Consider the following 19,281-nt stretch of genomic DNA (forward strand, 5'->3'; position numbering starts at 1 on the left):
GTGTGACTGGTGATTGTGTGGCCCCGCAACAGGCTGGTGACCTGTCCAGGGTGTACGCCGTCTTCACCCAACAGTATCTAGGTTAGGCTCTGGCAGCTCTGTGACCCCAAAATAGATACAGTAGATTAAAAGCTCTTCACGCTTCTCCCTGCCATGACCTCATTTTTTATCCTTTAAACATTCTTTCCTGAGTACATTTCCTCAGTGGCATCCGTTTCACATTGAAAACGTCAAGTTTAGAGCTGTTAAAAAACCCAATAAATTTACTAGGTTCCTTCTTCCTGCAAATCTAAAAGTCAGACTCACAAACTGAAGAACTAAAAACTGTATTTGAAGAGAGATGTCATCTTCACATTTAACACTGTAGGTAGCTTTTTGTCATCACCAGGATCAGCTTACAGGGGGCGATAAAGTAACGTGACACACAACTGAATATCTGCTGCAAATGTAAACACCTGAACACTTTTTTAAAATAATGTAAGTAATTCCGCAAATTAATGCTGATCATCTTATTGTTATTATTTTAAATAAAAAACACCAAAACCATAAGATTTTTGGTCATAATTTGATGCACATTTATTGGCATTACATTAAAGAGAACACACCTTTTTTTTCCCAGTTTCTGCTTTTGCCTGAAGGTGTTCAGGTTGAAAGCTTAATAAAGAGCCTGCGGGTCTCGGGTATTATCAGCTGCGCTCGCGGTGAGCCTCAGTGAGGCAGCGCGGGGCGGGGAGAAACAGCTGACATCCTCAAGCGAGATTACAAAGCTGACTCCTGCAGAGCCCTGCTTGACCCAAAGACACTCTGAAAGGAGGCGCGCTGGGGCAGTCGGAGCGCACGCCGCGCGTATTAGCGAGTTATTGGACGAGACTCTGACATGAAGTAGGAGCTGTGCGTAAAAATCCACAGGATTCCACGGAGGGGTTGATCATCGGATAAAAGAGGGTGCCAAAGTGCGACTTCATGCAAATTAAAAAAAACATAGGCGGGCCTTTGGGCGATGGAGTCACAGCCGGAAAATCAAACCCCCCTCCCGGATCATCGGCGACCTTCAAAGAATGTGATGCGCGGCGCACGGACGCACTGACAGCGGCGCAAATGTTTTAAAGGCGCAAAGGCAGAGAGAAGAAAGTTCAGGACTCCAGCTCCTCTTAACTGGCTCCAACTCGCTCACAGCGGCGCCACGGCTGCTGGATCCTCCACTGCGCACGCTCCAGCGCACCATCAAACACTGCTTAGACTTTTTCGGTTTAAAAAATAGACGTTAACCATATTTGTTATTATTATTTAATTGAAAAAACAGTTTTACTTTTTTTAACAATCCGGATGCGGGTGAAAATAGCGACCACTTTATCCACAGAATCCGTGCGTAAAGACGCAGACGCTGATTTAGCTTTAAACTTCTTTTTTAATTGTTGGTAAAACTCCAGAGGACTTTTTTCAGCAACATGTCTGAGGACGAGAGCGGCTCCAGCTCCGCGGACAGCAGCACCACCAGCAGCAGCGTCAGCGTCCTCAGCTGGGATCAAGTGCAGCGGCTGGACGCCATCCTGACAGAAACCATCCCGATCCACGGCCGCGGAAACTTCCCCACTCTGGAGATGCAGCCGCGGCAGATCGTCAAGGTGGTGCGGAGTCGGATGGAGGAGAAGCGGATCCACGTCCGGGACGTTCGGCTAAACGGCTCCGCGGCCAGCCACATTCTGCACGACGACAGCGGACTGGGCTTCAAGGACTTGGACCTGATCTTTTGCGCTGATCTGAAAGGCGAAAGCGAATTCCAGACTGTGAAGGACATCGTTCTGGATTGCCTCTTGGATTTTTTACCCGACTGCGTGAATAAAGAGAAGATAACGCCTTTGACTCTAAAGGTACACAAGGTTCCGAACTTTTTTTCTTCTTGTGGCACGTCTACTGTTATAGATTTGAAAACATTTAACTGTCTTTGTGCCAAATTGACTTAAAGGTGCAGCTGAAGACATTGATTAGTTAGGTGATAGAAACATGATGCTTTTGTCCTTAAAATGTAAATGTTCCTGCCATAAAAATGTCCTTTAGGAATTAAAAAAAAGTTCTGAAAGGATGTATTTGTTGGTACTTTTTTAGTTTGATGCCTTCTCACTCCCCCCTCTTCTTTAACAGGAAGCTTATGTCCAGAAGATGGTGAAGGTGTGCAACGACTCTGACCGCTGGAGTCTCATCTCCCTCTCCAACAACCGTGGAAAGAATGTGGAGCTGAAGTTTGTCGACTCCCTCCGGCGGCAATTTGAGTTCAGTGTGGACTCCTTCCAGATCAAGCTGGACTCCCTGCTGCTGTTCTACGAGTGCTCCGAGAACCCCATGACTGAGACCTTCCACCCCACCATCATGGGCGAAAGCGTGTATGGGGACTTCAGCGAGGCCCTGGACCACCTCCACCACAAGATCATCTGCACTCGGAACCCAGAGGAGATCAGGGGCGGGGGGCTCCTGAAGTACTGTCACCTCCTGGTGAGGGGTTTCCGAGCCGCCTCAGAGTCTGAGATGAAGTCCCTACAGCGCTACATGTGCTCGCGCTTCTTCATTGACTTCTCTGACATTGGTGAGCAGCAGCGCAAGCTGGAGTCCTACCTCCAGAACCACTTTGTTGGTCTGGAAGACCGCAAGTATGACTACCTGACAACACTGCACGGAGTGGTCAATGAGAGCACGGTGTGTCTGATGGGACACGAGAGGCGGCAGACCCTTGGGCTCATCGCCATGCTGGCGGTGCGTGTGCTCGCCGAGCAGAACGTCATCCCCAACGTGGCCAATGTCACTTGTTACTACCAGCCGGCTCCCTATGTGGCAGACGGCAACTTCAGCAACTACTACATCGCACAGGTCCAGCCAGTGTTTGCCTGCCAGCAGCCGGCATACTCCACCTGGCTGCAGTGCAACTGAGTCCACGAGAGGAGGAGGGCAAGTCAGACTGTGTTAGAGCTCACAGAAAAAAGGAGTTTATTGTTTTGCATCAAAGCTTCTTTTTTAATTCATACGTTGAGTATGACTGACACACCAAGAACAGCTGCCTTTAACTTTCCGTGCGCGTCCTCAGGCTTGGAGAAGACTGATGTGGATGCAGCCTGATGCAGATTGGTCTCGTTCTGGAGCTGCCGAACTCTCATCAACCTGATCTGCCACCAGCTGTTTAGCCAGCATGTTTCCGCATCAGTGTCCTGAAGGTGACAGCTTTCAGGGATGATTTGCTCAGTGCACACACACACACACCCCCACACACACATACATGCACAGATGTGCATGCAGGACTCCAGAAACCTGTTTTATATCAAGAGACCTCCACCCTGCGTTTGGATGAGTTTGTTTACACACCAAAGATACTTTCGGGGCTCATTTCTAACCTTAAAAAGCCAGTTTTGATGGGGAGGAAAAAACACAACAGATTATTTGTATAAGTGCCTATCGCCTCCGTTGGTTTGAGAGAACAGCCAGGAGGCCGCGGGACCCCCTCTGCTGTCAGACAAAAAAGCAGTAGCACCCCAAAGGCTTGTGAATGTACACATAATACCCAGCTCAGCGGGATGGAAAACGTCTGTTTGATAGTTCTGTTTACATTCTTTATGTGATTCTGTGATAAATCGAGCTGTTATGTTCTCGGAGTGATGTCCTGTTTGGGTACTGTTGTAGCTGTTATAAGAGGGGGTGGATAAGCTTTTCTGATCATCAGCAACAAAGAAACCTAAACATGATATTTCCTGTATAGTTTGTGCGGCGGCGCTTCTCTCGTTCTCATCCAACACAAGCAGATAAGAGTCCGAGGGAGGAAAGGCTGGCTGCAGAGACCTGCTGTGTGTGGTCCTCTCATAGCAAAGGGATATTTGCAGGCAGACACCCCAGATGGTGAGACACTGTTTGCCGTCGCACCCTGGCAGGGAATTCCTCAACTGCCGCTGAACTTAGCCGAGGTTTGATCTGTGCACGTTTCCTTCAAGGTTTGCAAAGGGCGCTGCCAAAGGTTTTGGCACCCCTGCAGAGAGAAAGCACAGCTTTAATGAGGTCATTTACAGACACACGTTTTCTAATGATAAAAAGGACAGACAGAGGGAGACACGAAGCAGAGGGAGAAGAAAAGTGGCTGAAAGCCACAGAGGGATCAGTCTGGAGAGATGGGTGCAGCTGGTGATGGGGTTTATCTCTCTTGGGCTAGAGAAAGTTTTGGTTGCAGCCTCGTCTTTTAGACTACACCCCCCCAAAACCATCAGAGTTGTCACTCTCTTTCCATTGTACAGAAAAAATAGAGTGGGCTCTGAAGAAAACTGCATTTACTCTCACCAGCTACAGGAGACTTCAAGTTGCTGCCTGTGCTTCACGGGTCTGGTAGCTTCAACGGTGCTCATCTGTGGTTTTTGATGATTAATCCACACACCTTTTGAAGATCTGTGTGTATATATTTTTTGCTTTGTGTTGCGGCTTCTCCAGATTCAAAATTTTTAAGCATAAAAGTTGCAATTTTAGCCCCATGATTAGCATTAAGCTAAAACAGCAACAAAAAAAAGAAAAAGAAATTTGTCACTGATTTTTTTTTCTCCTGATTTGGAGTAAAGTTCATCTCAGTGGTTTCCTCTCTGACTGACTTTCCGGAGATTGTAACGGTGTGATGTATCGTCAGTCTCAATGAAGTTCTAACAGCTAGACCTTTTCTGCCTGTCAAACTAGTGATCGTGCCTGTCAGTTAGAGATTGTTGGTTTCTGCATCGTCTCGCGCATCTGTCTTTTACACAATTTGAAAAAGGATCCTTGCTGTAAATGTCTGTTTTTTATGATTGTTATTTTTATAAATACACCAGGAGCTGCAGCTGTTGCAGCGCTTCTGACTCTGTGATCAGGCTGCAGAGGAGATGTTCTCAATAGCTTTTTTTCCTATGTTATGTGTCCAAATGGGTCAAAAGGTTAAAGATGTTTTTTCCTCAATAAAATATCTGAAAACCATTTCATAAAATGTGCCGTTATTCAATTATTTAAACGTCTGTGGTTTGCCCTAGAACATGTGTCAAAGTCAAGGCCCGGGGGCCGGATCCGGCCCTCTGGGTAATTCTATCCGGCCCTCCAGATCATTTTATTTTATTGTTATTTAATGACACGATGTTATCATGTGCTTATTTCTAACTTGTATAATTTTGACAAAACATATTTTTATTGAGAGTAAATATTGAAAGTTATTTAAGGTTTAAGCTGATTTATTGAATAATATTTCTGCCTTTTTATTATTTATAATTATGTTGAAAAGTTACAGTTTTAAAGTTTTTAAAATGGTCATTTTGCTAGCTTTTATGACTACTTTGGCACTTACTAAGATTTTTTTTAGGCTATTTTGGAGTTTAGCTTTCAGCTACATGCAAGCTGTTTTGGCTATTTTAGGTTTTTCTTTTAGAGTTTTTTTAGCTCCTTTGGAGTTAGGCCAATAATTTCACGCTAGCTGTCTTGGCTAATTGAGTTATTTTTTTTTTTTTAGGTTTTTTAGAATATTTTTTAGTATAGCTATTATTTTGAGTTACATGCTAGATGTTTTGGCTAACCTAAGTTTTTTTTATTTATTTTTTTATTTTTTAGGCTAACTTGGCATTTACCCAATGTTTCAGCTGGTTAACAGCTTCAGCATTTTCTGCTATTAGCTTTAGTAATTTTAGCTATCAGCTTCAGCGTTTTTAGCTATCAGATTCAGGGTTTTCAGGTCTCAGCTTCAACATTTTCAGCTATCCTATTCAGCATTTTCAACTATCAATTTCAGCATCTTCAGTGGCCAAATTCAGCTGACAGCATTCACACTAACATTATCACAGGTAATGCTATATATCTAGGTAATAATTATGTCAAAATGTTACAGATTCAATATTTTAGTTTTAGAGTGTTCAATAAATGTTTATCCTGTTCGGTCTGCGACCTAAGGTGTGTTTTGGATTTTGGTCCCTTGTGCGAATAAGTTTGACACTCTGCCCTAGAGGATGGATATAAAAAAAAAAAAAAAAACAGAACTATCTACAGACTGTCAGGCCCGTCCAGAACTGACACGCTGGTGCCAGAAAGAGCTGTTGGTGGATGTCAGGGGATTTGTGCCCACTCAAAAAAAAAAAAAAAAAAAAGACTTTGATGTTTTTGCAGCGTGAATATCTTTGCCTGCTCATCAAATTCTCAGTGGACAGCTCGCCCCTGGCCTTGGCCTCCACCCGCCGACCACAACAGAGCGGACCGCCACCAGGTCACATGACCATCTGTCCCAGTTACAAAGGGAAATGAAGTTGAAAGCATCCACACAATGGGTAAGGTGCTCCCTGTGTGACATGCAGTTATATATAGCAGTGATAAGGACAAAATTGCTTTCACCTAAGCTCATTAGCGGCTCATTAATCTGAGCCACTAAAGATGATCTGCAGGCCCAGACCTGACTGACACAAACGCACAAATACCGGATTTATCGAGGAAGTCTTTCTTCAGCATCCCCGAACGAACCTTGAGGGACAGCCATGAACTCCTCACAGAATCCACATCTAGTCACAGTCGGGTCACAGTTGGGGTTTGAGTTCAGGGCGAGGGTTCACCCCACGGTTCCACATGGAGTCTCATGCATTTATTTGGTGGTGGTGGTTTGAAGTCCTTCCATTGTCTGTCAAACATGTGAATACGATTTTAACAACGTACTCTAAAAATGTAAAACAGCCCTTAAACTACCACAGCTCTGAACTCATTCACTCCCCCCGCCATGCTGAGAGCATGGCTCATTGTTGAGGAGATTCATCCTTCAAAATGCAAGAAGAATTTAGCTTCACAATAATACCCTGCAGTTCTCAGTCTGCTTTGAGATTTCCATGACCAAGCATGTCAGGAGGTTCTTTGGTAGAGATGCTGGAGCTCTCGTGACAGAACACGCTTTTGGAGCAAATGTCATTGTTTTGATTAAACTATGAAACTTTTGAACTTACTAGACAACTGAACAGCCTGTGAACCCACAACCAAAAAGTGAGCAGGAGGTTTTACAGTTATAGAGATGCTCAAGGTACGTCTAATCATAAGTGTAGTTAAACTGGCGCTTCTTCTGATGGTTCTTTCAGAGAGATAATAAATCATCAGCTGCTTATCAGTAAAAATATGGTGTTAAGTCTAAAATTATTATCTGTCATCAACGTTTTGCATCATCAGTTGATAGTGTTGACCTTTAAACGACATGTATTAGTCTCACTCCTCTAACTGTCGCGGATGCTAGTTTCAGTTTCATTTCAAGCAAAAGTCTACTTAATCCCATTTTAAGTGGCAGCCTCATTTGTGGTTTTCTTTAAAGAAGTCAGACTAATGTGTAGGCGCCAAAGAACTTAAATCTCTGTTCCTTAATTTGAGATGCAGCATCAAAGTGCAGTCCTTTTAATTTAAGAGGGAGCTTTAGCTGAAAGCCTTGAAAATATCTTGCCTGAGAGGATTCAGTAGCTGCAGCAAAGCAGAGAGAATCCACTCTGCTGCAGCTGGGTCTTTTTTTTAATTAATTTTATACCTGTCTTTAAAAGTTCAGACACTTTCCCGTCACTCTTCTGCCAGGTCCTTGACTTTTTAGGTCACCTGGTCTCCAAAGACTTTTCCACTGCGAACACTGCCGTGGCTGCATGGTATTCCTGACAGTTTTTCCTTTCCATTTTCTGTGAAGAATTTTTTCCAGATGAAGGTTTTTATGGAATGAGTGGGAGCTGTTAGGAGGGCGCCTTCATCAAACCCAATCTGAAGTTCTGCCGGTCCGTCCGCCGGTGAGGAGCAGTGAACGCGCGCCAAGAGGCAGCTCTGCTTTGATTTACGCTGCAACTCGGCCTCTGAAAAGTCAAAAATAGGAAACTTTTTAACAGTGTGCTTTTAAAGGAATCACACACAATCACAACCCTCTCATGCACACACTTTTAAACTCTATTTATCTACACACCTGTATAATCTCAGAGGAACACCTGTGCTGCTATGGGGTGAGATATGTTACCACATCATGTAGTTCCTTGAAGCTCCACTAGGGGCTGGCTGCAAGAAAGAAGTTCTCTTCATTGACTTATGTGTAAAAACCAATCCTGCACATTAAAAAAAAATGATGCAGAAATAAAGTACCAAATATTGTAGTTCCTCAAAAGACCACTAGAAACTTTTTCAGCAGTCTCTCGGAGTTTGTTTCCTTTAATAATCAAATTTAAAACAAATTTTCAGTCTGAATACACCCGAGTCGACCCTGGTCAAGAATGAAGAACCGCTCTTTTAAGGCAATCTCAGTTTGAACTGAACTCCTGCTTGCTCTGAGTTTCTTCAGTCTGAATAGGCTCTGTGACGGAGCAGAAGAACTGGACCTTTACAGCCACCGTAGCCGGTCGATGCAGGATGTAAACAGAAGTTGAGCAACAACGAGGCAGAGCAACTCATTAAAATATGGTCGGGTGAATGCAGGCTCATTAAGATAACATTTAACATGATACACATTGATTCTCACACTATTATCCCAACAATATATAGCAGTGGCGGGCCGTCAGGGCCTGCAAGGCCTTCTCTGCTGGCCTAAAAATATCTGAATCACAGACTGATATTAATTATTATTTATTTCCGTGAATACGTATTCTATAATTCCAAATGCTCTGTCTTCGTCCTTTCATTGCTGTCTCCCTGGTTGCGCTGCTTCCAGACGTGTATTTTCCTATTTAAGCATTAACCAATCACATTGCAGCACCATTTGTTGCTAGGGTCAAAGAAATCTGCCTGAAGGCCTTCACAATCAGTTCTGCGGGCCCTGTAGCATAAAATAATTGTCGACCAAACTGTTGCTTCAACCAATCAGATTTGGAGTAGGCGAAACCAAGGCCAGCTAGCAGGCGCACGGAAACGTCATCATTTTCACGAGCTTTGATTGGACAGCTCGCAGCTCGCTCTGGTTCTGTGTTATGTGACGGACACAGGTGCCGAGGAGCGGCGTGTCAGGTTTGAAGATGTTACCAGTGGAAAGCGTCTCATCGTCTGATTTTTGGTGGAAAATGAATGTCTGGGTAAAGTTGTGGCACAGTTTTGTCTGGCACGGGTAAAGGAGTTCCGTGACTCCGTTGAGCGGGAGTGAAGCTGATACGAGGAAATCTACGAGGCCCCTGAACGCACCACGGGCGCGTGCAGCGCAAAATCCTCGCGCGCTCTACCGACAATATTATTTTCCAGACACAGACCTGATTTCAAGATCACAAAAACTGATGTTTGTCTCCCTCCTGGACCACAAGAGGCTTCAGGAATACCAGAACATTTCCCGGATGCAGCCTTTTCCAGCTTATCACAGCCACGGAACACTTTCTATCTGCGAAACGCACGGATTCTGCACGACAGAGTGATTGAAATCTTCTTGAGGATAGAAAGGATGGATTTTGTGTTTAAATAATCTGGATTTTTGGTGAGTAAAATTTTGCTATCTCCCTACATAATATTGAAATTTTATCAGGTTATTTTTTATGCTTTTGGTGTGTGTGTGGCAGTTGTACCTGCAGTAGAAGTTTTATTGCCATAAAATAGTTAATGAGGGTTTTATTGATTCAGATGGAGCACTACTGAAGGCCTAGGTGTGAAATGCACGGCCCGCCACTGATATATACAGTATATATTATAGACTATTGTCCGCGTACCTTCTTAGCCGTTGTCTCCTCACTAACTGTCTTGCAGCATGCTTCCACCATACCAAACAGTAAAAACTGTTGTTCCTAATATTGATACGGACGTTCAAAATTGGTCAGCTTAATTTGAATAAGTGAATTATTCTGACAAGGATTGCAAAACAAAGAACTTCCATTATTCTTTCTCTTGTTGCCTCATAACTCCTGCCCAATGACTGAAGAGATCTTTAGTCACATGGCTTTGTTTACAAGCTTTCGTTCGAAACAGGAAAGACCGCTTGACAACAGAATACTCAGTGTTGAAAAGTTGAACCTAACGACAACAATTGTAGGGTCTTATTTTAGGAAGTGTTTGGGCATGTTTCATTTATTTCTTGGCAGCTTATTGGACTTGAAGCCCGTCCCACTTTTTGCTTCCTTTCTATTGGTCAGAGTCCTTTGGATGATGTCACACATCCGGAGATCAATGTGTCTACATATGGTTAGCATAAAAAACAACTTTAAAGCACAACAAAATGAGGAACACATTTTAAAATGATATTTTAACTATGATGTTGAGAATCTGCCGAGCTTTTTAATGAGATACAGTAATTTTCTGAGATGCTGTATTGCTTAATTGGTTTAATGGTTGGCATTCTTATATTTCCAAAATTACCAATTTGTATTTTGTAGATTTTGAGCTGGTGCCAAAAAGAAGAAAATGCATCGATAAACATTCTATATAAAACATAATTAAGATATGTTTTTTTTCTTTGTGTAGACTGAACCAAAATACATGTTGCATTTGGGGCAACTTAAAAGCAGAATTTAAGAAAAACGTAGACGTTTAGCAGCAGCTGCAGGTCAGTTGAATTGATTTTCAGCTCATGGTTGTTGCTGATGCTTGGAGATTTATTGCCTGATGTAAAACTGCACCTCAGCTGATAGCATCAGGGAGAAAATGAGGAGCAGAAACAGCTGAATGGAGCAGAATCAGCTGTGCCGAGCTATCAGAGGGGGCGGAGTCACGCTTGAGGAAGGAAAAGGAGGACAAAAAGAGAAGTTGTTGGTAGAGAATGGGTTTGTGTGTTTGTGTGGTACAAAGGGAAGGTGACAGAGTGCAGCGCGGGAAGGAGATCCTCTCGTCTCAGGAGATTAGCTTCATCTGGGTTAGCAGGTTTATATTATATAAGTCCCAGGACAGATGAGTGTCCTGTCTCTGAATCCTCCCTATCCATGCCAGGTAAACACCTTTTTACACACCTTTCATCTGCAATAATACAACGTACACAAATGTGTTCAAAACCAACCTTAAACTAAAATAATTAAGATTACTGGTAAAGTCAAACAGATTAACTTAAACAAATAAAAAAAGAAACTTAATGGAATTTGAGCAGCTTTAGACCCTTTTTATTCCAATCAAAGGCGTTTTAAAAAATAAAAATGAGTTCAAATAAACTCTGACAGGTCTTAATGAGAGTGTACATTATCCAGTCTGTGCCAACAGACACACTAAGGCAGCTGTCTGAGTGGAAGTAGTTTAAAGAGAAGTAAATCAGAGTGATAAAGTTTGGAGCACATGGCATCGGTGTGGTTTGTTGTCAGCGTGTAGTTGCCGCCTCACCTATCCATCATGCGGAGCAGCAGTGTGTGGGCAGCCTCTGGTAACTGCTGTTGACAGGTGAGCATTAAGTGTCTGGCTCTCACACCGCCTGAGTAAACAATCATGAGACCATATCAGCACAGCGGTGTGGTTACACATGCAGCAGGGTTTCACAGCACTGCACGGCCTCCATGTTTGTGTGTTTGGAGATGTTTTCAGAGCTTTTGTTGTGGTAAAATTGATGGTGCAAATCCAAAATTTCAGATTTACATGTCAACTCATGATTACATTAGCTTAAAGTATGCATTTCTTGTCATTTTCTGCATCATGTTTTAAACTTTAGTAAAAACATTCTGTTTTTTTTTTTTATTATTATGCAGTTTTTGGGCATTTTTTTTTTTTTTAAGGACATAGTTTATACAGAGGTGCAAGAGTTCATTAGAAATTCCCTTCCAAGTTGTGAGCAGGACTGTCTTTATGTAGCAACTCCGCCCCCCTTCCCATCAGCGATCTGTTAACATGCTCTCCCACAAGCTTACTACCACTCACCCCCCTAACCTAACATTATTGGTGCAACAAAAATGGTGAGAAATATTGAAGATAGTTCCAATCTAGTGGAAGCTGATTGTATTTCTATTTTACAAATAATCTCTTTCTGAAACAACACTTTTTTGTCTGCTCCTGATCCCAACTATTTGGGGAAAAAAATGCCAGAAATGCAATTTTTAGCTTAATTTTATTTATTTATAACCTCCATCATCAGAGAAATGCTACAAGAACACAGAGTAGGTCTTTAGGTTTCCCAGCTTTGCTTTTGCTGAGTTCTTGTTGTAAATATGGGAGACTCTTTGGTCAAAACAAATTAGGGGATTCTCTTCATCTTTTATTTTAAAAAGGTTACACATTGCTTTGCCTTAAGAACTTGGCTTTCTTAAAAGCTTTGAGGAATTTCCTTAAAATTTCTCCATTGTTTGTCCTGTGACTTCTGTTGTCTGGATCCAGCCACCAAAGACTCTTGTTCCCTAATAAATATCCTTCTTTCTAAAGTAGGATAAGTTAAGCTGCCCTGTTTTTTGATCAAAAGACCATATGTGAATCCCTTTACATGTCAGTGTCTTGACTGGTATAAAAGAAAGTCCAAAATAAAGCCAAAGAGAGAAGTTTCCAAATACTGTCCAAACATGCAAAATGCAATTCGTTATCTGTGCATCAATTTGGCCTTAAATGTATTAATGGAAACACATTTTCTCATTCTTGAAACATTACTGGTGCAAACTCTTATGTTGACTTAAATAAACATTACACACATCATCATCAGGTTGTGACTTTTAAAGATGTTCAAGTGTCATTGAAAGTCTCAGCCCCCCAGAATGAGACTATTAAGTAAAGAGTTGAGGCTGCAAACACTGTAACACAGATAAACAGCTGTGTGGTGCAAACCTCAGGGACACAAAAGCCAATTAGTTGCATAAGTAACTTCATGCTAGCAGTTGCTTCAATCAGTCTAAACCAGGGCTGCCCAATCCTGGTCCTCGAGATCTACTACGCTGCCCTTCACGGCTTTCTGCAAATTTGCTGACTCAGGTGGCTCTTTATTCTGATTTACCGAATACACCTGATGCAGGCAATCAGCAGCAAGACGTGTAGAGTGGAAAACAGAGAGGGTGGTAGATCTTGAGGAACAAGAGTGAGCAGCCCTGGTCTAAATGTTCTTAAATGAAAGATCGGCACACTTACATCCGATTACTCTCCAAGTATAGAGAATGTGTGGAAGAATATATAGATTATGATTCATATAAATGCTTGGAATAAAATAATTAATCTTGGTTGTACACTTTTTGAATTTTTATGAGCGGTTTGAGGCAACTGAGGTCATGAACTGATACTATGTAAAAATACTTAATTTGATTTTTGTTTAATTTATTTCAAAGCCATGTGGCAACAAAAACTCTGCATTCAGAGTATTTATTCCACAGAAACCAATAAATTGTAGTCTCACACCAATACCTTCGTAATACTCTTCTGCTGTCAATGCTCAGTCAATCTAACACATGATGATATTTTGTTATGGATAAAAGTGGTGGACTGGGGTTCCCGTCCACGCCACCATGATGTTTGTGCGGTGAAACTTCTCATGCAAAGCTCCAACTTGAACTGATGTGGCACAGGGCTGTCATGCTATGGATCGAAACATCACAGTTAGGATATTAAATGTTTATTAAACTCTTGGATTTTACTGACACTAGTTTGTTCGGACTAGCTGCCAACTGTGCGGACTGCGTTGCTTTGACTTCTCAAGACAGTTTTTCCTCTAAAACAGCCAACATCCCTGCTTTAAATGTACCAGCTGCTTCATATGAAAAGACATTCCTCTCACCACTAATAATAGCTTTACAACGAGATAGTCCCACAGTTGACTGAAACCTCCAAAACAGGCAGATAAAACAGTTTTTCTGAACTATGATGTTGATTTGAGAGATCAGCATTTGTCAGTCAAACCACCGTTCTGTTTTCCATCTGCTCCACGGAGGAATACATGCTATCATGGCAAGTCTCAGAACAGTTTGTATCTATGTACAAAAGGAGAAATCATCTGAATCTCATTCAAACTGTTTATGATGCGATAAAGTGAATCTTGTACAACAAACAATCCAGACTATTCTTCTCGCAGAGACAAATGAGCCATTTTGGACTGGCTGACGTAATGGGACCCAGATGGTAAAGCTGATGTAAAAGCCAGGTAATTTCATACAAGAGCACTGAGAAAAGCCTACGCAAGTCTTGTTTGAATTGGAGCAGACTGGTGCAAACCTAAGCCAGATAAGCCAATATTGTGTCTCCTCTACCAGATGATCCTTTTAAACTCGTATCATTTCTTCGAAAAGAAGGTTTTTTACTCTCAGATTAAATCCTCTTGGTAGTAGAGGAGTCTTTTCTGTGGAGAAGGGAAACGCTGAGATCTCCCAGGAAGAGATGGAGATTTTCTTTAAAAACCCCATCATGCATTTTGATGAATTTGGCTGAGCATGAGGTCTGATTTGATTAGAGCTACTTAATTTGATATTCACATGCAGGTCCTGACAAATGCAACAAGTCCCTCTCTGTTTTAAGCACACACCCATACACACAAAACCAACGGGAAAACTCACCTCAATCCGACTCTTCCTTTCCTTCCAATGTCTGTCTCAATCAGGATTTGTCAGGACCAGAACCTGTCTGGTCCTGAAGTTTTTTTTTCCTTTCATCCCAGAGCCAAACCACAAAGTAAATTACTGACAATGGACTTGACTTCCTATTTGACCGAAGAACTCAGAGTGAGACCAAGAGCTGCATCTTGACAATCTACATTTCACATTTGGGTGTTGCAAAACAATCTGTGCATCCAGAAAGTGTTAAATTGACTTTTTAAGTGTTAGATTAAAGACCCACTCCAATGAATATAGTGTTATTGGTGTTTTTAACATGTTCTTGTAGCATTTTCCTCTTGATGGAGGACAAATGGAAAGAAGGCTTGCAAGGCTTGTAAGATAGCATGAGAAATGATAGGAAATAAAGGAAGACTTACTAAACGGCAACAGTCCCGCCCAGAACTTAAAGGTGAATTTCAAACGAATCACCAGCGCTCTGCAAAAACCAAGTCCCTTTTATACCAGAGCTTTAGCTCCATTGTCTACTTTCTTTCAGTTACTGTAACTCTTTGATTGTTGACACAATTGACGTAATTCCAAAGGATTCTGAAGCAGAGAAAAGTTGAAGTGATCATAGACAGTACATCATAGAGAGAGGTGGACAGATCACCCCCTCACATTCAACTGACCAATCAAATGCCTCAGTAAGAGCATGTGGTTCCCACTGGCCCCAGCTCAAACTTTCGAAGCGTTTGACAGATTATTGAACCAATCACTGCTTGCTAACATCTAGTGAAATTGGGCGATATCCGTTTCACAGAAAAATGGCGACTGAATTGACTTCATTTTGTTGGAGTCCGAGGTAACAGGCTTGTTTATGTCACTGATATGCAGCACTTCGCAGCAGTGAAGTGTGCAAAATGTTCAACCTAAAAAAGCTGATTTAGCTGAGCGGGGGCTTTTGCTCCGTGACACAATACTTTACATTTGTACAGTACAAAGCCAATGTAAAAAGCTGCTTTTCTCCGCATCAGAATCAGCCTTTTTAAAATAATTGTGTAAAGTTTAGGATTTACGTTCTGTGAAAGAGCACGTGTCATTTAGCTGTCGTCCACAGCACATCCAGCGTTAAAGGGTTGAAGGGAGAGTGTTTTTAAGCATATTGTATAAACCTCCAGACAATGTCTCTTTTCCGGGTTCACTCAAAGCACGGCAGCGTGTGAAATGTTTATTTATTTAGCACAAATCAGACACGCAATTTATAACAATAGAATACAAAGGAGAACAGTGGATAAAATTGTACATGGATTAAAGAAAAATAAAATGAATATGCAGAGAGTGGAAGAAGCCAAACGGCTTAAAAACCATCCTCGGATGAAAGATGAAAGAAAACAAGGTATAAATAAAAAATAAATATAAAAGACAAAAAGAAAACACACACACACACATATATATATATAAATCAGTAAAGCAAAACAGACATTTTTGACATTATTGTACATGATTGGGAATCTAAATAGAACATTTAAAAATGAGATTATTCCATGTATTTTGCTAAAAGTCGTTTTTTTAGTCTTGTTTTGTAACTTGGTAAGGAGATGTTGTTGTTCAGCAGGTCTATATGTTCGTTCTACAACTTTGGTCCATTAAATCTCATTGAAAATTGTTCACGATTGTGTTTATGGAGTGGCAGATGTAATTTGGGAGCTTGTCTGGTTGGATAATGGTCGATGGTTGAAGGTAAAGTAATTGTTCACATGGGAGGGCCAGATTGTGTTGTAGAGAGCATTAAATACAAATTTACAGGTCAATAATGTAATGATATCATAAATGTTGAGTAGCTTCAGATTATTGATACATGGATGTTTCATGTGTCTGTTGCTTTATCAAACTCAAACTTAGTTGTTTTTTTTTTCTTCAGTTTTTTATTTTCTTTTCAGTTTAAGTCCTTTGTAGGACTAAGGACAGAAGAGAACTTTAGGACTCCAGAACACAAATTAAAAACAGAAGGGGAGTCAGTTCACTCATCTCACTTTTAGAAGTGTTGTCGTGTGAAAACTGAGCAGATACTCTTCTTCTCTCCATCTAACTTCTAGTATTCATTATGGTCTGCTCAACCCGGTTTCTGTAGATGGATGTGGTTCAGCCACTGCATTATAACTAGATTAAACATATAGATTTAATGTCCATCTGAAGCTCAGCAGCATGCTGTGCTGCTTCTGGGATGCCTCAGAAGTGGCATGGTACTTGTGTAGCAGCATTAGAGCCTACTCATATCAGGTAATTTGTACAGTACCTGAGTAGATTGGACCTGAAACAGTGTGATCACTCAGTTCTGGGTTCAGGCAGGATAAAGGGAACTGGATTGGAGTAGGATAACAGAGGATGGAGTTTGGAACTGATGTCTTGGTGCAATTCTCCAAATGTGTGACATCAGTCATGTGAAAACCCAAGTTGCGTGTCAAAGACTTAAAACAGTTTGGCGTAAACTGAAGCAGAAATCCGAACAGCGAACATCACTGAGTTCTACAAGACAAACCACAGTGGAAAATAAGAAAAAACACTTAATCTTAGATATTATTTTCAATGTACCAACCACTCCTTTTTTCCACCAATGTGAAAAATCAGAATATGGGTTGTGTAAAAACGTGACATCTTTGCTCAGACTGTGGACAATGTGAGCACAAGCCAGGAAGAAAGTGAGACCAGGTGAGCTATGGCGGTTCAGTACAAATTACCGGACATACTGGAACTAGGCCTCCTCTGTAGACCAAGTAGTTGTTATTTTGCTTCACCCTCACCACTGTACCACAGCTGTGTCCGTAATGCCAAGGCCTTTGGTTAAATTATTTTGGTTTTGTATTTATTACCTTTGAAAGCTGCTTTCAATCTGCTCCTGCGGACATTCTGTGACCCGTGCCATTCCCAATTATTCCATAAAAGTTTCAACATAAAACAGTTTCATCCATAAAAGATCAACATCCTGTCGTAGATTTGTGTTCTGCACAGGGTCCTCAATTCTCCCTGATTTAACTTGTTCTTGGTGTATGGGTTGTTATACATTCACTCTCCCAACATTTGTCTATCCACACAAAGTTCATACCATAGTGTCTGACCCAGGTTCACACTGCATCCAGTCTGGCTCCGGTGTGGATGCTACACTGAAAAAAGTAAATAAACGAAATCAATCAACAAAAGCTCTGTAGCTTGTTACATTTAAAATTAATAGTTTTCATCAAATAAAAATTTTGAGTTGATGGTTTACACTTAAACACTCGCTTGAATGATTTCTGATTTAGGTCGTTAAAAGCCTCAACTTTACAAAAATGTGCTCCAGCATCCAGCAAAAATCTGAAGCCAACAAAACAGATTTGGAGTGCTGCAGAGGCCAGACTGGACTGGATGCAGTGTGAGTGGCTCTTGTACTTTTTATGTTATGTAAAGACAACAGCATAAGCACTTCCGGGGTAAGTCAAAACTACCCGTACAGGTGGATTCTGCAGGTGAAAAACTGGCAAACCTGTAAGGGACACTCAAGTGGCCCTGATTATTTTAAGATTACATTTTAAGATTGTGGATCAATCAGTGAACCTGTAGAGCAAAAATGCACTAGCACAATTTTTTATAATACTTTTTCAGCAGGTCACATGTGGAGGTAAACAATTATACAACATGTAACAGTAAGTAAGGGTGAAGCAGGTTTTTTTTCTACCTCCCTGAACCCTGCGTACTGAGTGAAAAGTTCAAGTGAAACGTGCGCACTACTTGCACGTAGAAATGAGGAAATTAGACAGTGTAGTTTGCATGGGCATTCCACGAGCACTTACGTATCACCCGCACGCCCCATCCATCGGGGTCAGCGAGGGGCCAGTACACGGACCTTACTAACAACTAAAGTGCAGCGGAAGGACAGCCGTACGTCACACACTGATCAACTCTAATCGAAGGACATGTGTTGCACTGAATGAGGGAAATAGTGGTCTCACCAGACAATGACCAGCCTTCTGAACCCCTCTCCCCCCAATAAAACAAAACAGCATTTTTCCTTTTATTGTGGCCAGTCTAATCAGCATCTTCCTATGACAGATCTGTGAGGTGGGATGGATTATCTCAGCAATAGAAGTGCTCACTATCACACATTTTAACACATTTTTGGCCAGAAATTGTTATTTTGAGTTTGTAAAACATATTTCAGATCTTTGAGTTCCTCTAATGACAAACCGGAACAAAAACAAAAATTTTGCTTCTATATTTTTTGTTTAGGGTAAGTGCGAATAACTTGCATTATCCTTAAAAATACTTCACAAGACCACACGCACAACAATGGAATGTTCCATTTTCATGACGTCTCTTAAGGTGGCCTTAAGACGTTCTCACTTTAAGATGCTGTCATTCCTGTCTACAACCCTCCACGGCCCCAACAACCCAAAAACCTGCACTTGACCCCCCTAAACTCTAAAACTGTTCATGTGCTTTAGATGGAATTTATATATTGCCTGTTTTTCCAGTTGTGGCTTTTATATTTCTCAGTTAAAGTACACATTTGTAACTCCTTTTTTTTAATCCAGGCCAAAAAAAATGAACATTTTCAGACACTACCGAGTTAGCTGAGAAAAACTGGGTTTACAAGTTCATGTGCTTTGACAACATCTTCCTCTGTCATAATGAATAAATCTTCATGCGTGAAGAATCCCATTCTTGGAACGCTCTCTTCCTGCTGTGCTGCAGAAACTTGCAGGATTAGTTCCTGAAGATATTTCTTTGGATAAACGATGTTCAGTCTGTATTAAAATATCTTGAAGACATTTCTGCACTCTATGCACATATGCCTCAAATCCAGACCACACGAGTGATTTAAAAAAACAAAAAAAAAAACAAGAACTGTTTTTTGGAGGTTTTTCTACCAGGAAACAAATGCAGATTGAGCCTTTCTTCA

General features: G+C 41.5%; 1 protein-coding gene across 1 annotated transcript; it reads left to right on the top strand.

Annotated features, from left to right (window-relative positions):
* Positions 1 to 561: 561 nt before the first annotated feature.
* Positions 562 to 4,968, top strand: tent5aa (terminal nucleotidyltransferase 5Aa). The gene is made up of 2 exons (XM_024268315.2): positions 562 to 1,871; positions 2,143 to 4,968. Exons 1-2 carry the CDS (start codon positions 1,449 to 1,451, stop codon positions 2,920 to 2,922), a joined length of 1,203 nt encoding a protein of 400 aa, XP_024124083.1. The 5' UTR covers positions 562 to 1,448; the 3' UTR covers positions 2,923 to 4,968.
* The last annotated feature ends 14,313 nt before the right edge of the window (positions 4,969 to 19,281 follow it).

Source organism: Oryzias melastigma, linkage group LG16 (genome assembly GCF_002922805.2).
Source record: "Oryzias melastigma strain HK-1 linkage group LG16, ASM292280v2, whole genome shotgun sequence".
NCBI classification, from domain to species: Eukaryota; Metazoa; Chordata; class Actinopteri; order Beloniformes; family Adrianichthyidae; genus Oryzias; species Oryzias melastigma.

Bases quoted from the DNA above. Each gene is read 5' to 3' on its own strand.
- tent5aa (XM_024268315.2), top strand. From the start codon at position 1,449: ATGTCTGAGGACGAGAGCGGCTCCAGCTCCGCGGACAGCAGCACCACC. The intron at 1,872-2,142 runs GTACACAAGGTT...CTTCTTTAACAG, and splicing joins TAACGCCTTTGACTCTAAAG to GAAGCTTATGTCCAGAAGAT.